This window comes from Lagopus muta, chromosome 3, assembly GCF_023343835.1.
Source record: "Lagopus muta isolate bLagMut1 chromosome 3, bLagMut1 primary, whole genome shotgun sequence".
NCBI lineage: Eukaryota > Metazoa > Chordata > Aves > Galliformes > Phasianidae > Lagopus > Lagopus muta.
In genome coordinates, this window is record NC_064435.1 from 29,729,533 (window position 1) to 29,755,974 (window position 26,442).

Consider the following 26,442-nt stretch of genomic DNA (forward strand, 5'->3'; position numbering starts at 1 on the left):
CACAGATCTGTTTTCCACTTGCACTGTTCCAGTAACACCTACAGTGAAAAGTCAAGGGTTCCCATGCCTATATCATCTGTTCTCAGATCACTGAAGCTTAAAACTGTTAACAGAGGCAAAGAACTATAAAACAGACAGGCTAAAATGCAGACTTATCCTTTAATTTGACAATTTAGCCACCTTTTTACAGAATTGGTGTAAAAAGAAACAACCTTAGTGAATCAGTTGAAAGTTATAAATAGAGCTACAGTGGATTTCAAAAACAAATCACAACTCAGAAGAACTCCAGTATCTTGCTTTTAAAATTCAAGTTTGTTTAACCTCTCACTAAATCACCTAATATTTCTGATTCAGGTAGAACTACGAATACAGAATACAAGAAGAATTTTAAGGCAACCAAGAGCTCAAGTATAATATTAAACAAATGTAATTAATGGAATTAGAATTTATTGCATTACTTGTTTAATAGTATGTCAACTGAGGCTAAAGTATTAAGCAGCTTGCATTAAAAACTTCAATGTCAGTTCTCTGTATAATCTTTCCATTCTGAAAATACTGTAACGTATTCAGTACAGCACACACTGTCCATATTCTGTTAATTTGCTAGATGACATATCACATGGCTATCCACGTTATGCTACCTACTGCTTTTAAATTTAAGATAGGGATAAAATAGACATAATTAATCTCAGTTACCAATTTGAATTGGTATTTGAAAGCTGGTATACAGTGCAGAAGTCTACAGAATCACAGAATGGCTGAGCTTGGAAAGGACCTCTGGAGGTCATCTTGCCCAACTGCCTACTTAGTGTGGAGTAAAGTAGAGCAGGTTGCTCAGGACTGTGTACAATCAAACCCAGAAAATCTCCAGAAATGGAGACTCAACAACCTGTCTGGACAACCTGCTCTAGCATTCAATCATCTTTAAATTATGGGGAATATAGTAAACTACTCACTTCAAGTCAGTCATTATTCTAGCAAAAATAATAAAAGTCACAGTACTCTTGACAAAGGAAAAAAATAGCTAAATCATTTTGAAAATGTCGATTATTCTCCTTAGAAAGCAGGTCTATGAATAGTAGCAAAAATGGATTTACTTTTTCACCCCCCCCCCCCCCAATAGAAGCTTCTTTCATGAGAGGTCTAGTGCTTGACACTGAAAAAATACACAGAATGCAATCCCTATGTCAAGTTCACAGTATGCCATCAAGGAAGGACAAAGAGCCTCAAGTATACAGAAACACCTACAATCTTTGTAATTAGAAGGTATGCCATTTGCAAGAGTTATAAAGTAGACCCATTCCTTCTTCTTTCTCCAAAAATTGAAATAAGCTAAGTTCAGCTTTCATTTTCCATTTTCTTTAACAACATTCTACATATATTTAACATAACATGTAACGTATTTCTTCTTTAAAAGAGTAATGGAGAAATAACCCCAGATTACTAAGTGCAAATATTGTTTTATTTTTTAAATTCACATAATAAAGAAAATTTTGATAAACTGTGCCATATATTATATACATTAGAGTCAAAAGTCAGGTAGCGTATTTAAAAAACCACTAATCATTCACATGATTTTTCTGGGCATGTCAAGTTACGGAAAAGACATCAGCACCACAGTCAAAACAAGAATTTGGAGCTTCCTAATAAAGAATATGAACTCTGTAAAGGCAAAATAAAATAACTACATCAATTAGAATTGAATGCGAGATCTTTCTGTTACCTCATAAATAGCAGAAGTGAATCACAAAATTGAATTATAGAGTATTTTCATCTGACACAAGAAAAACAGAAAACAAATTTAAGATACGGAGCTTACCACAATCTTTTCCTCTGAAAATTAATTATTAAGATTAATTCTTTCCACACCTTAGACATACAAAGGAGACTACATCAGGGTTAATTTTCACACTTATGTATATAGTCATGGAAGACAGCACACAAACTTTGATAGTAACTGTCAAATTCTAATAATTATTTTGATTGATAAAAATGTCAAATGATTTTCCAACCATACCACTTCTTCCACCAACCTCCTTCCCCTTCCCTCCCCCCCCAATAAAAAACAAAAAAACAACACAACAAAGATTTTTCAATACAATTATAGTGATTCATGAATCATAAAACTATAAAACAGAATTAGTTCTGTCATCAGATCTACATTCCTATTAGGACTTTTGCAATCTATTGGTTAGATACTTCGGCTTCTTCCACATCCCGAGTTGCCATTATCATGCCAGTGGAATGGAGTTTGATGGACAAATCTTACACACTCAAAGCATAGAACAGATATTAATTTATGTCTGCAACACTATGAATCAAGCAGGTATTTTACATATGGGAAAATCAAAGAAAGGTGAAGTGCTTTGTCTAACGGCACTTGGAGGAAATGAGTAACAGTGCTCTAATTAAAATTCAACATCAAAAATCATATTAATCCTCAAGACCTAGCTGCATTTTTCAAAGTGCATGATTTGGAACATCAAAAAAAAGAATCAGATCAGTCTTTCTCCTCAGTACTCACATTAATGATAAAACATTGCATTCATCTTCTTCCCCTGTATTAGCATGAACAGTCATTTTTCTCAGATATAAAATTCACAAAACCATTTGGATTTAAAAGAAATATTTATAAACAAGTCCAGGTCACAATTAAAATTTAAATTCTACATTTGATTTGGCCTATATCTCTACATACTGAGAGTCTCAGAAAAAAATCACACACATGCTAAGTATGTTAGTATACCAACTTATACCAGACTGATTTAATTAGTTTGCTTTCAATGCAAAGGTGCAGCACCTCAGCAATTATGAGATCGTTAATACAACAGAGCATAACAGCACCTTTAGAGGTCTTGTCTAACCTCTAGGCACACATATAACTCCCATTAAGGCTAATGGGAGTCACATGTGTGCAACCAAGGGAGAAGAGGCCCATTAAAACTGATACAACACATCCATTAATCTTCAGGTCACTCTTAAGGTCAAACATTATAAAAATGTTTATGAACAGTACTTACTAGGTATGCACAGTGGCTACTTTGGTTTTAGGACAGACCTGTGAGCAGTTAAGGCCATGGAAAATGTCTGCTTTAAAAGCATCACCATGTTTCAAGCAGTAGCATGGAAATTTGAAAATGCTTTTCTATAGTGAGAGAACATTTTGCTATAATCTCTTGAATTAGAAGGATAAGAGTGACAGAAAAGGTTAGATGCGATGAAAACCTTGGACAAAGGTATGCTCTAACTTTTCATTTTACTTCCAGCTCCCTCTCATTCTTCATACTTCAATCCTTTACTTGTGGTTTTCTGCTTCAGGAAGAACATCACACTAAATTCCTAATCTGTGAAGTATGCCACAAAGACACTACAAGTAAGATTTTGATTATTGAATCACTTGCAAACCACAACAATTCAAGCACTCGTTGCAGGGTGGACTGAGTTTTTAAAGTTTTTCAGAGAAAGGTGATCTTAGTTTGCTATCCATTTCATTCTCTCTATGTGAAACCCCTCTTATTCAACACTGTAGTATAGTTTAGGCAAGCATGACCATTCCCAGATTTGAAAAAGCTAAAGGTACCAATTTCCAGCCATTTCATTTGCAAAAGCAGTCCAATCAGAAATGAGTTTGCCATCTTCATCCGCTGAATCCTGGAGGAGAAAGAGATTTCTCAGAAGCATGCGGTCAAATGATCTCTCCACATGAACAGAGCAGAAGCAATGGCAGATGGGAATGCAATTGTTAGATGAATACAGAAATGAAGACAAGCTTCAAATATGTTTAGCGTTCAAGAATTTGGGCGAGGAAAACTGGCTTCATTGAGTTTACTATACTGACAAAATATTCTGAAACTTGTCTTTCACAATTACATTCAATACTCTTACATTGCAAGTGAAATTTATTCATTACTCTCTGATTACACTTGTCACAGAATCTTTGTTTCAAGCACTGACAACTAGTTTATCTCAGCACTACAAGCTTGCACTCTAAGACCTTACATAGCAAACAGAGATGGTCACTGGAACAATTTCTCACCTAGAAAGTGAAGCTCCAAGGGAAAGCCAATAAATACAAAGCCACAAAAGAATGCTGTACAATGCTTCAGTCTTGAGCTGCAGGTCATCTATTGTTTTATTGTGGTTTGCCCATTGAAAGTAGGGTCTCACTGCACAGAACTTTTATACACCACTACAGCTCTTTATGCCCTGAAACAAGTGTTCTATGTTTCTAATTCAAATTTGCTTTCTAAACCAAAATCATAGAATCTTTTGAGTTGGAAAAGACTCTTTTAGTCCAACTCCCTGCAATGAACAGGGACATCCATAACAAGATCAGGATGCTCAGCGCCTGGTCCAGCTTCACCTGGATGTCTCTAGGTGCAGAGTTGTCTCATCAACCACCTCTTTGAACAAGCTGTTCCAGGACCTAACCACACTTACTGTAAAAAATGTCTTATGTTCAATCTAAATCTCCCCTCTTTTAGCTTGAATTCATTTCCTCATATCCTATCACCACAGACCCTGATAGTCTGTCCCCTTCCTCCTCATTCCCCCCCTTTAGATACTGAAAGTTTGCTATCAGGTTTCCCAAGAGACCAAGCTACCTAATGGACTTCTCCTCAGCCAAGTGCACATCATGTTCAAATCTTTTATATCAAAACAAAATCAGAAACTGTAAGTGAACTATTTCCATACCTTTTATAAACTTTGCAGGCTAATTGCTGAGAAGCCAAGAGACCACAATCTACTTTTAACACTCGCAAGTAATACTCAGCAGTTCCTATTCTTTTCACCTTTCCCCCAACACCCCTGTGGTACTACTACCTGTATCTCCCCAGCTGCCCTTTCCAGACAGATCAAACACACTGTGGCCAGTAAGACAGGACCTTTACATGTCACTGTTATCAGCATCTCATCTGTCAACCCAGCACCACACAGCACTGGAGAAAGGCACTACTGCCTGTAGTGCTTACGGGCTGTTACCACATTTTCACTACAGTCTGCTGCATTCCTCTCCTCTCACAAGCCTGTGATCTGCCAGTAAGCGCTACATACACCCCTCAGCCTGCAGGGCCACAGCCGCAGCTCAGGTTGCTGTAAGCCCCAGGCGGCCCCGCTCCGAGGGCACCAAATAGAGGATCCAGAGCAAGTTAAGGCCGGAGCCGGTGCTCTCCGAGCACAGTACTTCCTTGCCCAGCCCGCTGAACTGTCCCCAAGGCCCAGCGGGAGAGCTCACAGCCACGCACTCGACTCCCGAAACAGCCATTTCCCCATAACAGCAGAAACTCCAATCATACACTCTACGCCTTGGCACAGGCAACGCCCCGCCTCCCGCCCTCTTCCATTGGCTCCTCAGCTTCACCCTTTGTCGCTTAATTTGCTCCCTGGCCTGTCAGTCAATTACCTCCGCGCCGCGATTGCTACCCTGGTAGCCGTTCTAACGCGTCATCTCTATGCCCGAAGGTACTTCCTGTGCGACCGCTCTAGGCGCTTACCTGTGGCATCTATCGCCTATGCCGCCGCCTCTCTAGGCTGTGGGTGCCGGCTCTGTGACCCAGGCGGGGCGAGCTAGCAGGACAGGGTCCGTGGAGGCAGCCGAGTGGCAGGGCCTCCGTCCGTACGAGGTGCGAGGTAGAGCCGCGTAGGCCGTGCGGCCCGGGCCCCGCGGCACAGGTCAGTCGGGGCGCGGGACGAGGTGAGCGGGGCCGTGGCGGCGCAGGTCTCGCTGACCGCCTGGCTCTTGGGCCGTGCAAGCTCAGGGCCGTGGGCCTGCTGAGGTCAGCCCCAGGCCTTTCTTGTAAACGCTTTGTTTCTCGTTCTGGCCTTGCCGGGTTTTGCAGTTCGGCGAGTCCCACTGGTGTTTTTTCCCTGCTGCCCGCTGTCTGCCCGAGGAGGCTGTGAGTCTTCCAGCTAGGACGAAATGTAAGGTAAGAGAAGAGGGAGCCTTAAAACACATTCCGTAGAGAGGACAGCACGTTGAGTTTTGGCAGACATGGTTTTTCATCTGAATTGTTAATTGTTGATGTCAGTTGAAATTGCAAAACATTTATAGGAAACTTCCCTGTAGCTATGGTACGACTCAGTTCAAGGCTGTTCTTTGCTGGGGGTGCTAGTAAATCTTTTCCACTTTATTTTAACCCAGTCTTGTGCAGCCTACTAGTGTTTAGTTGCCAACCAATGGCTTCTCCCAAAACTAAAGCAGGTTTAGTCTGAATGGCCAAGTTATTTTGGCAGGAAGATGAATTCCAGTTCATGATACAGTTACTGCTGTGAACCAGAGGGCTGTGTATTCCCTTCAGTCCAGATTTCTTGTATCGTCATCTGAGTGCTGGCAGGAGGGAACAGTTCACCAGGGTCAAAGGTTGAAGTATGGCCACTAATGTTGTAAAAACTGATTCCAGTAAAATAAAATAAAACAAATACATAAATATTTTGAAAGTTAGTGAATTCTTGTCTAACTTTTTGGAGCCATTATTAATGTGCAGTTGAGCAGCAGTTCCCAATAAACTGTTAATTCTAAGACTATTACTGTTTTCATTTCTTTTCAGAGGTATTCTATCACTGCTTTCTTCTACAAATGTTTTTTCTCTGTATGTCTCGGTTTCATCTGAACAATTTTTCATCTTCTGCAGGGTGTTATCATCACTAGTTTAATGAATGGATTAGCAGGAAAACAGCTGAGAAAGGCATCATTGCTGGGATATGAGTTAGAATAGAAAGAAACTATTGAAGGGAGTAACAGTTCACACCTCTGAATTCTCCTGTTTAAATCTGTTCATGAGCCATGAAGTCATCAATTGCAGTTATTTGATCTGGAGTGGAGTGGATAACTTCTCACCTATGGGATCTATAAATGAAATCTCTAGAAGACTTCTTCCATATTTTTTTTGTAAAAGTGGAATAGACCACTAAGGCACATAATGTCAAGTGTATTGGAGGGATTTGACACTTAAACTTTAGTGTCATGGAAATAGATGACTGTCATTATTAGAACACCTGCTTTGACAGCTAATGCTCTTATAGGAATACTATTTTGAATTAATAAGCCATATTATCCGCATATCCTGTTTTTGGAGAGAGTATTTCACCACTTAGATCTATACTGATGTTTGTGTATGGTGCTGTGCATGGCATATTTTGCCACAAATAGGCTAGTTCAGAATAAATCCAATTTCTGAAAGGAACTTATCCTTCCGATATGTTACCAACATATATGTTATAGTAATGCATTGAAAATAACACTTTCATTGCTGAAAGTTGTTAGAAGATCATCTATCTGTGCAAATCTATTATTAAGAAAGTGTCATTGTCATTATTTGTATTTCTCATAGTGTTTTAATAGTTTGTGCGTTTACACTTTAATTACTCTTTAAGCAGCTGAAGTAAGTTTTGGCCTAGAGTTTTGCCTCTAGTTCTAAATCCCTTTAGCTTCTTCTTGCCTTGGACCAAATTTATGTTTTTAATTATTGAAGTCATCCTTTCTAGAACTAAGACGAAGGAAATTAATTCCCTTTAAAACTTCAGTGTAAGTTTTAGAGTTGGTGTAACTGAGTAAACAGTTTGAAATTAGACATCTCATTGAATGGCTAAATTTCTTTCACTTGTGCTACAGGTGTTTCAGAACTGCAGTAACACTGGTGAAATTAGACATTTCTAAATGAACTCATATTCTAGTCTCAAATCTGTCGTTAGAAACACTTAGAATGACACAGGCACATAAAATATCATCCTTTGAACTTACTTAAGAGAAGTTTCATCGCTCAGATAATGGACCTTCAAATGCTATGTAAATGCTTTCACCGATTAAAAGACTGTCAGGTAATGTGAATGATATACCCCATTTAATGTTGGGGGATTAATGAGGATTAAAGTAGCTATACCAAACAAGAATGTAAGGATTCAAACCCTTATTAATGAAGTAAAACTGATTCAATTTCATTGTGTAAGGAGAACAATTTATTTACATATGATTATTTATAAATGCAAATAATCGTTAATGTCTATGTTGGCTGGTAAACTGAAATATAAGTTAGGTTCATTATTAGATTAATATGTGTAAATAAAATGGTCTAATTTGCTGGATTCACTTTCAGCTATTGAGCATTCTGAAAATTCTAAATGGAGCAAAATCAACTACTCTGGTAAAATAACTTTGATTTTTAGTGTCTAACTTTTGTTTTCATTCCAAACTGAATGTCTTTCGAGCAAGGAGAGTGTTGTTTGTGAAGCAATTTTTTGTTGTTGTTTGCTTGAGAGCTGTGTGCCTTTGTCTCCTTTTGGACAAACATATTTTTTTTCCCTCTGAGACTGGATGTCACTTCTTTTGTTATTGAAGGAAGTGACTCACAGAAAAGCTTTGATACTTACTGTGATTCAGGACGTGTAGGAAGCAAATTTTCCTTTGACAGACTAAATAAAACTCAATTAAAACTTGCAAGCAAGTCTTAATATATTGATAACATATAAAGACTTCCTTAGACACTGTGTAGAATGGAATGGAGAAGGTAATTTGTATACTCCTGAAGATTTTTGACACTGTTAGTAATCTGCAGTCCTCCATTTGTGGTTTTGACATCAAATGCTGTGGTGCAAGTCAAGAAAGACATTTGATCTTCTCCAGTGTTTTATCTCTTATAGTCTTTTATAGTGACAGTTCTAAAAACTGCTGTAGATCCCAGCAACTCATAGAACAATTGGGAAGGAAAGAATGAAGCAAGTTTGACTACAGAGTATCAATATCTTATGTCTATATAGCAATCAACATAGATTATGTATATATTGTGAAATCAATAAAAGTGTAGATAATTGAGGGACAAGGAATGATCTCTGAATTCAATATTAACATGTATCCTGTTGTAGTAATCTAACACGTGGTATTTCAGAAGTGAAGTTGGTGGGAGAAGATGAAGAGGTGCCTAAAGGAAAACTAGTCAGCTAAACTATGGACAGATCATTCAGCAGTGTCAGACCATGATGTAAATACCTTATTACCAATGTTTTGGTTTTTTTTTGTCTCTGTTGGTTTTAATGGCCTGCATTTTTCTGGCGTTGCTTTTTTTTCTTTCTTTTTTTTTTTTTTAAATTCCATAGCCCTGCATTTGCAGTTTCTATGATTATTTACTGAGATCAGAAATAAAGATCTTAAATCTGTCAAACCCTGGTAAACTTAAGGTGTAAATGCAGCTTCATTAAATTAGCTTGTAAACATGATTTCCTCTAATATCAATAAAGAAACAGACAAACATGAATAATAACAGAAAGAAATGTTCTTCAAATATTATGAACTTGTTCTGTATTAACTCCGTAATTGAAGAATAAGATGTATTCTGTTACATTATCTTTAGCATGTGATTTCTAAAAGTTGTTTGATATTTAGTGATTTTTGGAGAAATGTTTTCTTTAGTCTTTGTGTCTTTGATTGAGATTCTGTGGATAATACATTTCTAGTGAGGAATGGAAACTATTTTCAGACGTGTTAAAGTCAATAAGGTGATCAGGAGGAGTCAGCATAGATTCTCTAAGGGGAACAGAGTTATGCATGACAAACCTGATAACTTCCTATGATAAGTTTCTAAGAGAAAGACAGAAGAAGAACACCAGTTACAATCTGTCTGGACTTCAGTATGATTTCTGATGCTGTCTCCCACAATGCCATCATTGAAAATCTCTTTATATGTGGGCTTGTTGAGCAGACAGGGAGGTGGACTGAAAACAGGCAGAACATCCAGGCTAAGAGGATGGTGAGCAGTGGTGCAAAGTCTGGTAAGCAGTTAGAAGGTAACTAGGAGCGTAACATTGGGTTTAATACTATGTTTTCTCCTATTTAACATTTTCATGTTAAAGTGGTCAAGGTTTTGCATCTTTTCAGTCTCCTCAACACTAGTAATTCCAGATCTGGAGTGTTCTGTCTCCTTGACTCCTCAGTAGAAGAAAGATGGGGGAGTTCCTGAGGGTTCAGTGGAGGGAATTCAGTTAAGGGACTGGATCATTTCACATACAAGGAAAGGTTGAGAGAGCTAGGACTTGTAAACCTGGAAGGGAAAAGGTTTAGGATGAAACTCATGGGTGCGTATGTATACCTGCGGTGCAGATGCAAAGAGAGCAGAGCCAGGCTCTTCTCAGTGGTGCCCCTGGACAGGACAAGAGGCAGTGGGCACAAGCTGTAGCAGGGAAATTCCTCTCTGAACTTGAGGGAGGCACTTGAGTACTGTGTGGTTGATGGAGCACTGGTGCAGATTGCCCAGAATTGCTGTGGAATTCTCTTCTTTGGAGATATTCAAAAGCTGAATGAAAAAGGTCCTGGGCATCCTGCTCTAGATGTCCTTGTTGTGTTGGACATTGTAAGTTTGAAATAAACACACTGATCCCTTTCTACTTTCCCCTATTATCACATGTATTTTCTTTAAATAAATTTAAAAAAAAAAAAAGCAATTCAGAGTTTTTGTGTTGTTAGCTTGCAGTATTTGTCAAGTTTTTTTGTCAAGCCACTTGTGGAATTTCGCAGAATTAATTTAAGAAATTCAGAGGGGGAAGTCACTTTTTAATTACTTCAAAGTAACAGATAAAAAACCTCCTTTCCCATGAGCCTTGAAAGAGGCACATTTTTCCTTAGATCACTCAACTCCATCCTGTAGGTGCGAAGTGTATGTTGTTCCTACACATTATATGCTTAGTTCTTTACAAAAGCACTTATATATGTATGTAATTAGCTGATGTTCGTTTGGCCAATTAAAATCAGTCTTTCTCTAGAAAATTTTAATGTGTATTTCCCCTAACAGTGATTGTTTTCTAAATGTGGACTTTCCAGGCACAGGATCTGAGTTCACAAATTCTTTTAGAACATAGCAAGAGTGGCTTCACATCTATTGTGTTTATATCTCAGTCTGCCTGGGAAAAACCTGTCTGAAAATGTGCTCTCTCTGCCACTGCTTATCTCGACAGTCTCAGTGTCTGCTAATACTGGCTGTGGAATTGGGAAAGGAATAATCCAAGTCCAAATTCTAAGAAAACTTGAAAAATACTTTCAAAGATAATATTATTTAAAACCAGCGTTATTAATTCTATCAGCAGAGGAGTAGACAGGAGATATCACAGTAGGGGGCTGGCATAGAGAAAAGGACTTTTCCTGGAAAGGAAATTAACAGCCAGCCATGACTCTGTGGGGCATTACTAAAGTATGAATGGGAATCCATGCTAGAATTGCAGAAAGATTGCAGAATGTCAGAGGTGATTGCGTAGTAAGGAAGTTGCTATCCTTCCAAACTCATAATATGTATGTGCAGCCCCACTAGTGGATTCTGAAATGCTAATGAAGTTACAGGATTGAAGAGTGTGTGGTGAAAGCATATCAGTCTTCTCACTTGTGCTTAAAGTTACTGTAATTACTAAGTAATAAAACTGTCAAGATTTGGGGACAGTGAGCACTTCTAATTTTCCCAACATCTATATTAGTCACTGTGTATGCCAAACATTTCAAACTGCAGTCATATCAGAGTGGTAAGAGTTGGGAGGAATTGTGTAGTATTCCTTTTGTAGAGTAGCCTCTCACCTGCAAGCCTGCATGAGTACAACACTGGATGCTGTGCTCACCTGTTTGTGTACAAATGTGGAGAAAAATTGAAACAGGTTTGTTTTCTGCTACTTTAACATACTATAACAATTCAACATGTTCAAGTTCAGAATGTTGGTGCTAGTCTATTAGAAAAGGTGGCAATACCTAGTTGAATGAAGATGGGGCAGAAGATTAGCTTTTAGAAGAGCTTTATTACAGCTTAAAAAAATGATGCACAATTGTCAGATAAAATGCTGTTCTTTGTCCTTCCTAATTAATAGTTCTTGATTATAGCTAGATCCAATTAATCGTGTTGTGCTATAGAAGACTAAAACTTACAAGTAACAGTGTACTGACTTATCTTTCTATTAATGAAGGACCTTGGCTTTAACATAGTGTAAATATGTTATGGTTTAGTTTTATATGCAGTAATCGTTTTAGTACAGATGTGGACAAAGGTTAATTATGAGTTAACTACACATTACTGATTTTACCATCTCATCTAGTACACGTTTCCAGGAAAAGGTTGAAAGACAACCTTTTTTGCTGTGCAGTATGTGGATTGACATTGCTACACTTTCATACCACTAAATATTCATAATGGTGCAGTTTGTTTGCATATGTACATAAAAAGCAAGGAAAATGAAATAAAATCAGAGCAGTGACTGTGTATGCAAAAAATGAGGCTAAAGTATGTTTCATGCAAAAATTCAGGGCTCTGTTGCCTGTATTAAATTGTATCTCAGTATGTAGAACAGGCATTGTTTTTGAATCACTTCTGTATATCTTCTCAGTCTTCATCTAGCATTTCCATAACTGTTTGGTGATCCATACATACAGATCAGAGAGGTAGAAGCAGAACAGAAACACAGCAGATCTGTGAAATAGGAATTTAAGCTAGGTAACACCTTTTTTTTTTTTTTTTTTTTTTTTTTTGTTAATAGTAGCAAATGGAGGAAAGGCAATTAGGCTGTAAAAAAGATGCATAAAATTGGCATTGGCACTGTGCATGACAAATTAGACTATGTGAGATCTAGAGCCTTTGCAATAGTGAGAAAGAAATAGTACATAATTCAGTACACATAAGGTCTGCTTTTCAGGGAAGTAACAGTAACCAGCACATAAAGAGTTATGGTCATAAGTGCCCACGGTGTGCCAACAACCATTTGTCTATATTCTCTGAACCATTCTGAAAAGGAGCTGCATACCTTTGCTACAGTGATTTGTTTTATCTATGTTATACAAAGTATGGCACATCTACAAATCCATCCTTTTCACTTTTATACATGCAGTACATTAGAGACTTTCATTTATCTGTCCTTATAACAGAACCTGGTATTCTCATCATAAACAAAATCTCTTAAAACACAAGGATCTCCCTGTCGTCTGCTGATGTGATCATCAGTGACTGAGAATTACTTTTGTAACTTAAGGGATTCTTTGCAATAATAATTTTTGATACTGGTTTAGTCATCGATGTTGCACTTTCGTTACATGGGGCTGTTCCTTTCTAGTTAACCATCATAGCTGCAGCTCTGTCAAATGCTACAACTGAACCCTCCATGATTTTCATTTATCAGCAGTAAATACAAGGTATGTTTCCAGACAATTATTGTTACCTGCTGGTATTTCAGAAGAAAGAGCATCAATACTGCATAATGGGTATATATATTGGCTCACCACCTTACTGCTCGAGGTCTTGTTTTGTTTTTTTTTTTGTTTTTTTTTTTTGAAGCTTTTTTTTTTTAAAGCCTCCACTTGTCATGAAGCTTATTGTGTCAAGCTTTTGAGTTTTGTTTGATCATCAAATTAATTGAAAGCAGCAGCGGATAGCTTCAATTTAGTACAGCGGGAAATGGGAATTTATACATGGAACTGATACTTCCATGTATAGATGAGTTTGCAATTTGACATACTAAGGACAAGGATGACAAAGAAGAGGAAATCAGATAGGGGAAGTAGAGAAAATGGGATATGAGGTAAAGAATAGGAACAGGGTATATGAGTTGTTACATGCTTTTCTTCTTTTTTAACCTATTAAATTAAAAATAGGGCCATATACAGAAAGTTGGAAAGATTATATTATTTGTGCTCATTATGTTTCAGGAAGTGCAAATGTACTGTGAACTTATATTCCCTTAAATGCAACATCACAGACTTCACAAGGTAATAGCTTAAATATTAGTTGTGCGGTAATTAGAAACTCTGATTTAGTTTGATTTAGTTCTTTGCATTTAAGATATTTTGAGAGTGCTTGACTGATCAAAGATTTTTCTCAAGTCCATGGAAGCTCTTAGCATTCAACATGTCTTAACACTGGCCAATATATTCTCGGTTGCTAGCATTCATTGAGAGAATGTGTTGCATTGATACAACATTTTCAGTTTCCATCAAATACTGACAGAAATGACTGTTATACAGCTTGTAGAAGTGCAGCACTTCCCTACTGCTCTTCATTACTGTTGTATCAATTCTAGCTCTTCTGAGCTGGTTCTGATTTTGTAACTTGAAGCCTTAATATTTTGGCTCTGTCAGGTTGTTTATGGAAAGATCAGTCAATGAGCTATCGTTATGTTTTCTTGCTGTCTCCAGGCATTCATCAGTTGTTAATTTCTTGTATTCCATTTTATGAAAACTGAATTTACTGAGTTAAAATTAGAATGGAAACCTGCAATTTGAATGTACTTTTGTCTTGTGCTCAGTCTTCTGACACTAAATGTTAATGTTGTGGTTTAATGCTGGTAGGCACCACACATACTCTCATCCCCCTTCCTCAGCATGACTGGGACAAGGGAAGAAAATAAGTAGGATGAAAACTTGAATTCTTCACATAAAAGTAGCTTAATACACATAGCATTTAAGAAGGAAAAAAAAAGATGGCCATGCATGGATTCAGAAGGGCAAAAGTGTTCTTGACTTCCCGTCACAAGCAAAGTTCAGTCATTCTGGGAAGCAGAGTCTCACGGTGTATAGCAGTTGCTTCAGAAGACAAACGCCTTTGTAATGAATGTCTTCCTTTCTTCTTCTATGTGGCCTCCCCCCCGACTTCTACTTTTGGGCATGATGTCAGTACAGTATTGGGTTGTTCTTTTGGTCAGTTGAGTGGCTGCATCCCCTCCCAGCCTCTTGCCCACCCGCTGTCTACTTTGTGGGATATTGGACAGTCGATGCTGTGCCGATGCTGTGCCAATGCTGCTCAACAAATCCAAAGCATTGGTCACTCGTAGCTTGCTGAAACTCCTTAGTTTAGAAAAAAAAAAAACAAAAACACAAAAAACACAAAAAACCTCCTCTGTGGGATTCATTCAGACTTTGCTCATAAAAGTAGTACTCATAAAAATAAATAATTACGTTGTATAGTTGACTTTTCAATTATCATTAGTAGTTATTCCAAATAATCAGTTTGTTCTTCACAAAATGATAGCTATTTAGCTGAAGTACATAGAAATCCAAACGGTACTGTAAATCAATCTCTTACAAGGTTGTTTGAAGTACTGATATGGTATGGTACTGATATGAACTTTGTTCTGAGGATACTTCTCTCTACATTTGGGGAGAGAAAGAAATGAGAATTAATGATAAAACATGAGATTTTGAGCAACTGAGGTCTAGGTTTTCTGTTTTATTATGAGAGCTTATGTTAAGGAACATTTTGTAAGGAAATGCATACATATAGTTTGATTTCTCATTTTAATCTAAAGTTTATTGATTTCAGGCTGACATCTAAACCATCCTCTGCTATTCACACAATGTCAGAGATGTTCCACTTGGCACTTAGAGTTAAAAAAAAATTTTTTAGAACACTGGAGAAGTTAGTAAATGAGCATCTATTTTAGGTTCATCTCTTACATAAAAGGAATAATTGCTTGCAAATGGAAAAGTAGAAGGAAATTTCTGTGGAAGTGACTATAAAATGTTAGATTCACTATGAGGAGCTTAGGGGAAAAAAGTCTCAGCAATTGCAGAGCTCTTTATGGCAATCTTTGGACTCTAGAATAAGGCTGTCAAGGCTAATAAGTCTGTTAAAGTGCATGTCTCATCTTTTCTTAATGTTGAGATAGTATTTCAGTTTATAAACCAAAATAAATGTTAACGAGATGTTATGTAATAGAAATTTTTTTAGTGGCCTGGAAATCAAAGATTTGTGTGAGCAAAATTAATGCTACGTGATTAGGGATGTATGTAAAGAAATAGCATAAGAATGTAAAAGTAAGAATAAAATAAATGAGAAAATAAGTGTTTAATTATTAAGCACTAGGAAAAGAATCAATTAAAGGGTTCAACAAGTCTTAAGAAAAGCCATGGAGAGATAAGTGCATTACTTTGGTCTGTGACTTGATAAGAAATTAGACCAAATAACAGATTTCTGAAGTTACATATTGTGGCCAGCTGCTCCATAAAGTTAGTTCTAGACAGGAAGTAAGAGTGGAACGAAAGCATAGGAAGGGTGGCGTACAGTGTTAATATAGATGTGCTCAGGTGCTTAATCTTAATAAAATTCATCATAGTATGATTGAGGAATTAAGCACTCCTGTTTTTATTTATTTAATGTCCCAGAGTGTGAAAATAGCCTGTAATGTGACAGAGATTGTCTTTGTTTCTCTATTCTTTTATTATGGGAGTTACTGAAGCTGTTAGTCTCAATTCCAAATTAAGAACAGATATATTAGCAACTAATTTGTATCTGAAAGTACTCAGAAGTGAAACTGCAAAACAACCAGTATGGTTTTGACATGACCTATTGGTGAGGAATCTCAGTCTTCATCACGTAGGAAGGATGACAAACTTAGTAAGGGAAAAACTTGTAGGTACAATAGTGCTTGCTTTCAATTTTATTTATTTTTTTATTTTTTTATTTTTTTTTTACTCACGTAAGCAAACTGGGGAAGCATTAGGTGGTGATATTATCAGCATCAAGTTGGAAAATTGCCTTTACAGGGTAATTATCTATCCTGTCAAGATGAAAAGGCATTAATGAGATGGATGATTGAAGAGAACACATACTTACAAAAGAAACTTACGTTACAAAGTTGGAGAGGGATTGAAAGTTTTGCAGGTTTTTTTGTGTTTTTTTTCTTTGAACATAAGGTCTAAATCCAAAATACTCTTGGTGAATTAGGGAGAATCACTGAAGTCAATGAGATGAAATGCAATGCAGGCGAGTTTGAAGCACTGCATATAAAAGGAAAACTCAGATACATGAATATAAATCAGGAAATAATTACTCAGTGAAATGACAGAAAAGGATCTGAAGATACTGCAGACCTGAATTTACATACGAGCTAAGCTGCTGGGGGAAAAAAATATATATTGTGGAGGATAATACCACACATTGTAGGAAATAGAATATTGTCTAGTTTGGCAAGTCATGTATGTAGTTGGTCCTCTCACCACTTTTTCCTGTTGAGAGAATGCAGGCAAACTGGAAGTTATTTTCCATCGTTGTTATGCTTTTCTTCTGTGAAATGAAAACCATGTTTATTTTTAATAAGAATAATTTATGTTGAATTTGAGAAAAAAAATATCACCCTAATAGTGATAATTTAAATTACTAGAACAAGCAAGAGAAGTTCTGAATTGTGCTTTCTCTGTAGTTAAACATCTGTCTAAGGTATTCATGACTCCCCATCTTTGCAGAGTTAGAATTAGATAGTTCTTTCTGATCCCATTCATCTCTTCATGAGTACAGTAATCGGACTTCATGCTTTGGTTGGACATAAGAGAGTATGTAACATAATTAAATAACTCACTGAGGTGCTGTTTCTTTAATGCTAAATACTGTTGTAAGTTACAGCAGAAAGGAACAAAGTTGAGTTTTGATTTAATGAAATGTATTTTTATTTTGCCTCCATAAAAGTGCTTTCTTAAATCATACGTTAAAAAGTACTGTGACACCTATGCATATAATGTGTCTGTCCTTTAATTTTTATGCTAGAAAAATGGGGAATGAGATTCCACTAGCAGTGAGACAGTACGTACCCTTTGATTACTCATCCATAGTGGAATAGCCCTATGGGGAAAAAAATGGCACTCTAGAGATTACTTGGATTTGTATGTTTCTGCAGGCAAAGTTTACAGACCTGTAAATTTAAATGTAGAATTTTTTGTAGGCATAATACATTGACAAATATGCCTGCTGGTAATACATCTCATACTGATAGTCTCAGAACAAGTCAATAATAATGCTTGTATTGATAGCAGCAATGCAGGGGATGTTACTTGATATTATAGCTAAAATCCATGTTATCTCTTTAATCATAATTACATTAATATTGGCAAGCTGTTGACAATACTCACATTACTATTGATAGATTTCTGTCAATAACATGTTACCAAATAAAATATATTCATTCGTAATTTGTACAATGCTCAATAACAGCATTAATGTATACCAGGAAAAATTCTTGTTTCCTTGGTGATGTACAATTTTTTGCAGAGGTTGTACAGCGTGTTGTGCTGTACAGGTGGGATTGTTGACACAAAAAATAGGTTATTTAAGAAAGAAAACTTCATATTACTTTTTTTTTCAGAGGGGTCAGTGGGGGTTCAAACTTTTAGTTCTATTAATCATTACCTGTGGATGGTATAAAATCAAGAGAGAAAGTTTTAAGTAGTAATCTTTAGTGCTTTGTCTTAAGAATTAATTAACAAATTAATCAGTCACAGTCCTGGTTTGTTTGTTTGGGTTTTTTTTGTCTTCACCTAATTTTTGGTTGTTAAATTCTAATCATATTAGTTATGTGTGATGGCATTATGAACTGAGCATTGATATTTATCTCTAGTTATTGAATCTACAGTTCTGAATTTCTAAGTTGCAAATAATTTAAAAATAGAGTAAATAATAAAAACACTAAATCCTGACAAACAGGATTGCACAGGAGGAAAACTAGCATCCTTTTGGTGGTCTGTTAAGCTCAGCACAATATGGAGTTTAAATAAAACGAGCTGATGCTTACAGTGCGTGTTTCTGGTATTATGTTTTAGAACAGAGGACAGATTTCTCATTTATTCATATGGACCAGAATTTGTGAAATCAATACAAAATGAAAAATCTAATAAAATTTTGAGAGGAAGTAAAAAATGAAACTTTTTTTAGTTATTTTATAATTATCATCACTTAAAGAAATGGACATCATAGATACCAATTAGAATGAAAATTCCCTAGAAAATAGGGAAAAAGACAGAATTCATGCGTCTTCTCTGAAATAAATAGTTTATGGTATCCAAATCAGTAGGGCTCTTTGAAAATATTTTTCATAGGAGAATACGGATTTTAAATTTTCCCTTGAAATGTTTGTGTTTTTGAAGTAAATAGGTAATGTGTCTCAGGTGGAAAATCTTCCATATCGGTGCAGTAAAATCTTAAATCAGTTCAGAAGCAAGTATACTCTACAGCACAGTACTTCAGCATGTATGTAACAGTATTCTAAAATGGGTTATGTGTTAAAGCCATATGGATATAATCTTTAAGTAACTCACAGGGTCTTGTTAACAGCCATGGTCTATGGCAAACTTGTTATGCTTAGCAGCAATCAGAAAGACTGGGAATTATGTCTAATTGTATTGCCTACATTGAGAATTCGTGTCTACCTGTTGATCAGAAAGTAAGTTTTCTACATATAGTAAGATAAGCATAACTTAAAGCATTTTAAAAGATTTTATTTTTTTTTTTAATTTCCTGCTTGTGTTTCTGCTTGTCAGCCATCCTTCTTCATAGTTTGCATAAAAGTGACTTGTAGTTGAATAAAAATGCTAGTTGGTAATTCAGGAGCATTAAATGTAACATAAGTAGTATATATACTACTGCTTCTAATTTTAGGAAAGGAGACTTGTTGGATTTGGGAAAAATTTGAAGATTGACAAACAGTAGTTAGATCTTTGGTTCAAAAGAGGCTTCAATTTTCTGTAAACAGAATCTAGTCCCACTCTAACAGTTAAGCTCATTGAAGTTATTTCCTTCTATAAAATGTCAGGGACATTAATATGTATGCTGTTCTGAAACTAGTGCCTTCTATATGTTTCCATGGAAACTACAACAGATACAGTGAGCACAATAAGAGTGTGTGATTGACCAAAATGTCAGCTACAGTACCCTGTCTTTCAAAACAGTCACCACTGTTTTCTGTACATTTTCACCAGTGGTGAACAAGAGCCTGCATGCAGCACTCAGAAACATCTGCACCTGTGCAGATTGACCCACTGTCACCACTGCTGAAATGCACCACCTGCCAGCTCACAGGGCTCACACACACAGTTTGGTCTCCAGAAACATTCAGCAAGTGTCAGTAAATGTCAATGGGTACCATTTTTTCCACACGAAGGAATTCAGTTACACAGCTTTCCTTCATATGGACTTCCATGTCAGATGCCACTTTGTCAAATGTCTGTTTGCTGCCATCTGTCACATGGCAGCAACATCTGAAGGAATATTGGTGGGAAGATCCAACCTCAACTGGCATACCACCAACACCTGCCTCTGATGTCACTGGCCAACACGGTAAAAGGAGATGCATTACTTCTGGAGCATCCCTCCTACATTTACAGAGAGAATCACAATACAATCAGTGGCATGTAGCCCAAACATGTTTTTTGTTGCTCTCATCTTTTAATAAAAAAAATAAAAAATAAAAGACAAAGTAAGTTTTGTTACTTATTATATACATTAACTATATTTTATATATGGCCCAAGACAATTCCTCTTCACTCAGCACAGCCCACACAAGCCAAAAGGTTGGACACTATGGTCTAGACAAACTGTTCTAGTACTTAACTCCTCTCATGAAGACGGTTTTTTCCTTATGTCTGGTAAGAATTTCTCATATTGCAAGACATGACCAATTGCCTCTTTTTCTTTCATTGTGCATCTCTCAGAAAGGTTTGACTTAATCTTCTCTGTAACCTTTAGATAGTGAAAGATAACAATTAAATTGCTTTTTTAGCTACTTTATCTTCAAGTTAAACAATCTGAGTTCTTTCAGGCTCTCCTCATATATCATGTATTGGGGATCCCCAAAGATATTAGTGTCTGAACTCTTTTCAGTTTGTTGACGTTTCTCTTTTACTGGTGATAGAAAAGAGGCAAAACTGGATGCCAGTGTAAAGCCAGCAATGCCAAACAGAGGGGAATAGGCACATCCTTCAGTCAGTCTGCAGTCTACCAGGCATTACTGTTGTGAGGGTACACTGGTGATTGTTTTCAGCTTGCTCCCTACCAGGATTCGGGGGTCCTTTTTTTCTCAAAGCAGCCATCCCATCGATCTGCCTCTGGACTATAGTCATGAGGCTTTATGAGGAAAGTCACGTAGGCTTTCATGTGTCTTTTGTGATCTGTTGTGCTCCTATGTGTTTGGCATGTTTTCCTTCAACTTCAGGAGGTTCCTGTTAAGTTATACTGTGCTTACTCAGGTTTCTTTGAATAATCTTGCCACACAAATGGAAAAAAAATCTGCTGTTAGGCTAGTTATTTATATTTAATCTACAAAAGAAGTACTCATAGCACTTGGAGTAGTGGCAGACAACTGGAAAAAATGATTGAGCTGATAGCAAATAGTTTTAGTGGATAATCTGTGGGCATAGGAGTGGTTTGATGAGATGGCTATTTTGAGTCCATGTAAGGTTTTGAAGGGGGTTTATATGTGTTGGAAACTGTGTAGAAAGAGAATGAGAGAATAGCTGAAATGGTTAGATGAGAATGAAATGAGTAGGGGGGACTGAGGTAGAAGAAGTGAAGAAGGTGTTAGATTTTAGGGGTTGCAAATAAATAGCATGGGACTGAAGGAATAGGTTCTAGAGCAGATGGTCAGAGACTAGGGTTCCTAAAATGGTAGTGAGGTAAGAAATAGAGGGTAATAGGGTTTGTAGTCACTGTGGTTGGACTCACTGAAGAGTTACGACAAGGTACAGTGGGGATTGTTCCCATGACTGCAAAGTGAAGGAGGTAAGTTATTGTGATACTGAATAGCGCTTTCCAAACAAACATCCTATGCATCAGGGCTTATTACAGAAAGGACAGATGTGTGACTCAGGCTTGGTATACTTTTATATGGTAGCATGTCAAGGAGGTTGATGGCACAGGGCGCGTGGCCTTATGCTAACTTCAGCCATATTTTGCTTGCTAATGAGGATGGAAGGATTTAAAGAAATCAAGTGGGCTATCCCATGCTCTACCCAAGTATCCAGTCTTAGTTAATTGGAAACCACTGCTGTACCGCATACATTAAGAAAAAAAATTGTATTTCCTGTGATCTTGGCACAGAATTTTCCTTAAGAACATTACCAGTTGTAGGTCATATTTCTATAGGTGTAGGGAAAAAAAAAAATAATGCAAAAAGTGTTTTATACTGGGTTTTAAAACCTTTGGTGTACTGTTTGAGGACAAGATTAATGGTTTGGGGGACTTTTTTATATTCTTAGTATCATTCACAGCCTTTCGTATATGGAATCTATACAGCATCAGTTATTCAAATTATTGTTATAGCAGGTTTTCCTCTTACAAATAGAAATTGAAGCATCTTCTTTTGTACTTTTTTCAGAAGATTGTTGTCTATCTGCTATACAAAGAATCTCCTTTAGAAGCTGAAATACGCTGCACACTACCTGAAATATGCCCCTTCTCCTAAACCCCTATTTATGTAGACAAAAGAAAAAAAAAAAAAAAATCAGTTACTTTGCAGTTTTGTATTATGGAGTTGTTAACTACATTTTAGTCTTGCAATTTATTATATTTGTCCGTAATGCTTGAATAATACCAGTATACATTTGTTGAAGTCGCCAGGAAACTTATTATCCAACCATTAGCACGATTCTGTACCTATCAAAGACTCTCAAAAATATATGCTAGCTTCTGTATTATATTGTATGTTAATTTGTGGTTGAATACTGAGTATTTTTTTAATTTTATGTAATGAATGAAACAAATCACTGCCTTTATTTAGCAAATTTTATCATTTCTGTCTTCCACCCTTATTTTTTGTACGTACAAAATGTATGTCTGTACATTTTTTAATATTTCTATTTTTTAATAGAAAATATATAAAAATTTTTCTATTTCTAAGATTTTACTTTAAGCTGCAACTACTGAAGTATTTGTGGACCAGTATTATCTATCTAACCCTCTGTTCCTTCCTACATAGATTTTAATCTGTATGCAAATTTTCCCTGTTTTTCCATTAAATATCTTACAGTTTTACTTTTTTTCTGTTTTAAGGCCCATGTGAGTATTTAAGCACAAAACTTCTTTACTTTTTTTTTCAGTTTACAGCAGTGAAATGTTAAATTTGTAATGTTTTGTGAAAATCAAGAGGAGATTACACAGTTCTCTATAACCAAATAAAAATATTACTGCCAATGAGAAATAGTCTCAATATAAGTTCTTTTAAGAGGCAAGTGTATGCTATTTGTATGAATCTTGCTGAAAAGACTTGTAGTAGTTCCTGATATTATATTAATAACTCAGGAGGCATTTTTGTTATTTCATGTTTACTCCTGATTTGTTAAAAACTTTGTTAGCTCTAACAAGAACAGAAATAGGAAATGCTATGTTATACTAAAATGTATTTGTGTTTATTCCTAGAAAGTATTTTTTTGAGAAGAAATGGCACCCAGCATTGAAAATGAAAAGAGTGTGAATCCTGTGCTCAGAATAAGTCAACTTGATGCTCTTGAACTAAACAAAGCTCTGGAACAACTAGTGTGGTCCCAGTTTACCAGCTGTTTTCATGGATTTAAACCAGGGGTGTTGGCTCATATTGAACCAGAAGTTAAAGCATTTCTGTGGCTTTTACTGTGGAGATTCACCATCTATTCTAAGAATGCAACTGTGGGACAGGCTATTTTGAATATTCAGTACAAGAATAACTTATCTCAGACAGAGAAATACCAACCTCTGAGCAAACACCAGAAGTTATGGTATCTTATTTTCACTGTTGGTGGAAGATGGCTGGAGGAAAGATGTTATGATTTCTTTAGCAATCGCCAACTGCAATCTGTCAGCAAAATCAAGCAATATATTAATTTTGGAGCTGGACTTCTTAAAATTTGTGGACTTGTAAATTTTCTGATTTTTCTTCAGAAAGGAACATTTGCAACACTTACTGAACGCATTCTAGGAATTAAATCAGTTTTTTGCAAGCCACAGAATGTTCGCCAGGTAGGATTTGAATACATGAACAGGGAGCTGTTGTGGCATGGCTTTGCTGAATTTCTGATCTACTTGCTACCACTTATTAATGTACAGAAACTGAAACTCAAAATTTGTTCTTGGTGTTTGCCTATTGCCAATCTTTCTAATAGTGAAAAAACATTAGCAGCTCACTACAAGGTGTGTTCGCTGTGTGGGGAATGGCCTACCATGCCACATACCATAGGCTGTTCACATGTGTTTTGTTACTATTGTATTAAAAGTAACTATTTACTTGATATGTATTTTACCTGTCCTAAGTGTGGCTCAGAGGTACACAGTCTTCAGCCACTGAAATATAAAATTGAGATGACAGAATTACATATCTAATGAGGAGGTTGTTCTGTTCTTGTACTGCATATGAAATATATTAAAGATGAATGGAAAAGAATCAGAAATTACTGTAATCAGACAGCTTGAAAGACAGCTTTGGAAATTCTTTAAGCCTTTTCTGGTGTTATTTTTTTTACTGAGTAACAGTGCCAACTTGCATCTCTGAAGAAAGGAAAACAAACAAGTTTGCAGGTTCTTCTACTCTCTCAGACTACTTGTTCCCATTTTGGTATGGGATCTATGTTGTCTTCTTAGATCATGGTCTGGCAATCTACCGCTTCCTAAGTTTATGCTGTATTCTTCCCTCAAGGGTAGATGAGAAGATACTCGATTCACTTGGTGGATTTTCTCAGCATTGTTTTAAAAGTTTCTGCTATTGCCAACGTAGCTATATGGATTTTGTGCAGAGGTCATCCTAGTCACACCTAAAGAATAGTTTTAACTTTGAATATTTAAAATTTGAATTTACAGTATAATGCGCCACTGATAAAGAGCAAGGTATAAGATGAAGTTTTACATCAAATGATTGTTAATAGCTTTCATTGCATTCAGTCACCATGACAAGGCATTTTCTTTTTGTAACTTGTAATTGTTTTCTTATAAATAGATCATTAGCTTCAAGTGATCCATCTGTCAACAGACAAAACATTAACTTGTGCCCAGAAGAGATAAAACCATCTCCCTCCTGATCAAAGTGCTTCTTCATGAAGTAACCCACTTTCTCACCTATACGTATGCCTTTGATTTTCAGTGATTCACATGTGACCACACCCTGCTTTTCCTGTCAAGCTGAGGGATCCAGTCCATCACCTATTGGAACGTGGAAGCTTCCTGTGGTAACCCACATTATTCCACATTATTCTTAATCAGACACTGTAGGAAAAAAAAAAAAATTAAAAAAAAAAAAAAAAACACAAACAAAAAAAAACTATTTAATTACAAGATTATCATCTTGTAATCTCTCACTGTTATCTCATTATCATCTTGACATCTCTCATGTCATTAGTGATAGGACCAGAGGGAACGGTTTCAAGCTACGGCAGGGGAGATTCAGGCTGGACATGAGGAAGTATTACTTTTCAGAAAGGGTGGTCAGGCACTGGAATGGACTGCCCAGGGAGGTGGTGGAGTCACCGACCCTGGGGGTGTTCAAGGAAAGGCTGGATGTTGTGTTGAAGGACATGGTTTAGTGGGAGCTATTGGGAATAGGTGAATGGTCAGACTGGATGATCTTTTAGTCTTTTCCAACCTTGGTGATTCTATGATTCTAAGATGCTTTCTTTGGGACTTGCAGTTCTTTCTTTGGTGTGGTCAGGCTAGGTGCCAAACCTCACTAACAGCTATGTACCACACAGAAAATAGATCAAGCCCAGATGTGTGTGTGTAGACATACCAAAAAGATAGGTAACTGTTTCTGTTTTGAAGTTAGTACTATTTGTTTTCTCTGTTGGCTTCATGATGTTTTTATTCCCTTTTTAAGGCTTCATCCATTTACTCTCTTTATGTTTGTTTGTTTTTTCAAATTTTCAGTCCTTTCTTAACAGAAATCTTTACCGAAAAGTATGTAATTAACAAAAAAATACATTTTGTCCTGCTTTGGCTCTTAGAATTTGTAAATGAAGCAGAATAATGATATTAATAAAAATGCTGGAAAACTCTTCATATGTTTTGGTTTGATTGAGAATTAACAATTATTCTGTGTTTTTGAAACATTTAGATTAAAGGAGTTGCAGAATGCTGATTCCCAGTTTCCACTAACCACCACTCTGTACTCCGTATGCTGTAAAAGAGATCTTGTCTTAAGTAGTGTTATGGAAGACCTGAAAGCAGGAGTTCCAGTGTTCTGCAAAAGAAATTACAGATTTAGTATCTTACTTCTGTATTACCTGGAAATGTCCATTTATTTTTCAATAAACGTAAACTCTTATGGAGAAGGGTAATTTGGACAAAATGGTGAAAATAAGATGTTAAGAAAGACAGGGCAAATACAATCCAAACTGAGGGATATACTTATTTGAGACTGTAATTACTATTGTCTGGGATGCATCATTCTTATGAAAACCAAGTTAGCAAATAAAAGATGCTTCTTAAGAGTAGGTTCTGACGTTTGCTTTTATTCTTTTTTTTTTTATCTTAAGACACATATTTTGTTTGCTTGGGGTGCTTTTTTGTTTATTTAATCTTTTGAATGCTATAAGCTACTTACCATACCTATTTGATAGTTTGGCCCTCAGGCCATTTCATGTTTTGGCATTTATGAGATCAAAATGCAAAGTGGGAAACGAGTTTATAATTACTATTCTTTTTTAAAAGTATTTGATTTTATGTTGCAAAGCAAAAAATTCTTAAAACTTCTCTAGCAATAAATTGGCAACTTTTC

At 36.4% G+C, this 26,442-nt stretch overlaps 1 protein-coding gene across 4 annotated transcripts; it reads left to right on the plus strand.

Annotated features, from left to right (window-relative positions):
- Positions 1-5,408: 5,408 nt before the first annotated feature.
- PEX2 (peroxisomal biogenesis factor 2) lies at positions 5,409-26,442 on the plus strand. Of its 4 annotated transcripts, none has more exons than XM_048938652.1 (3): positions 5,409-5,463; positions 5,841-5,927; positions 23,124-26,442. In XM_048938652.1, the coding sequence occupies exon 3, from the start codon at positions 23,145-23,147 to the stop codon at positions 24,057-24,059; it is 915 nt and encodes a 304-aa protein (XP_048794609.1). In that variant the 5' UTR covers positions 5,409-5,463; positions 5,841-5,927; positions 23,124-23,144; the 3' UTR covers positions 24,060-26,442. The 4 variants fall into 4 exon arrangements, with proteins under 4 accessions (XP_048794609.1, XP_048794608.1, XP_048794605.1 ...); XM_048938651.1 differs by lacking the exon at positions 5,409-5,463 and adding an exon at positions 5,470-5,695; XM_048938648.1 differs by lacking the exon at positions 5,409-5,463 and adding an exon at positions 5,470-5,673.

What these genes read in the sequence shown, in the direction of transcription:
- PEX2 (XM_048938652.1), top strand. Translation starts at nt 23,145, where the DNA reads ATGGCACCCAGCATTGAAAATGAAAAGAGTGTGAATCCTGTGCTCAGA.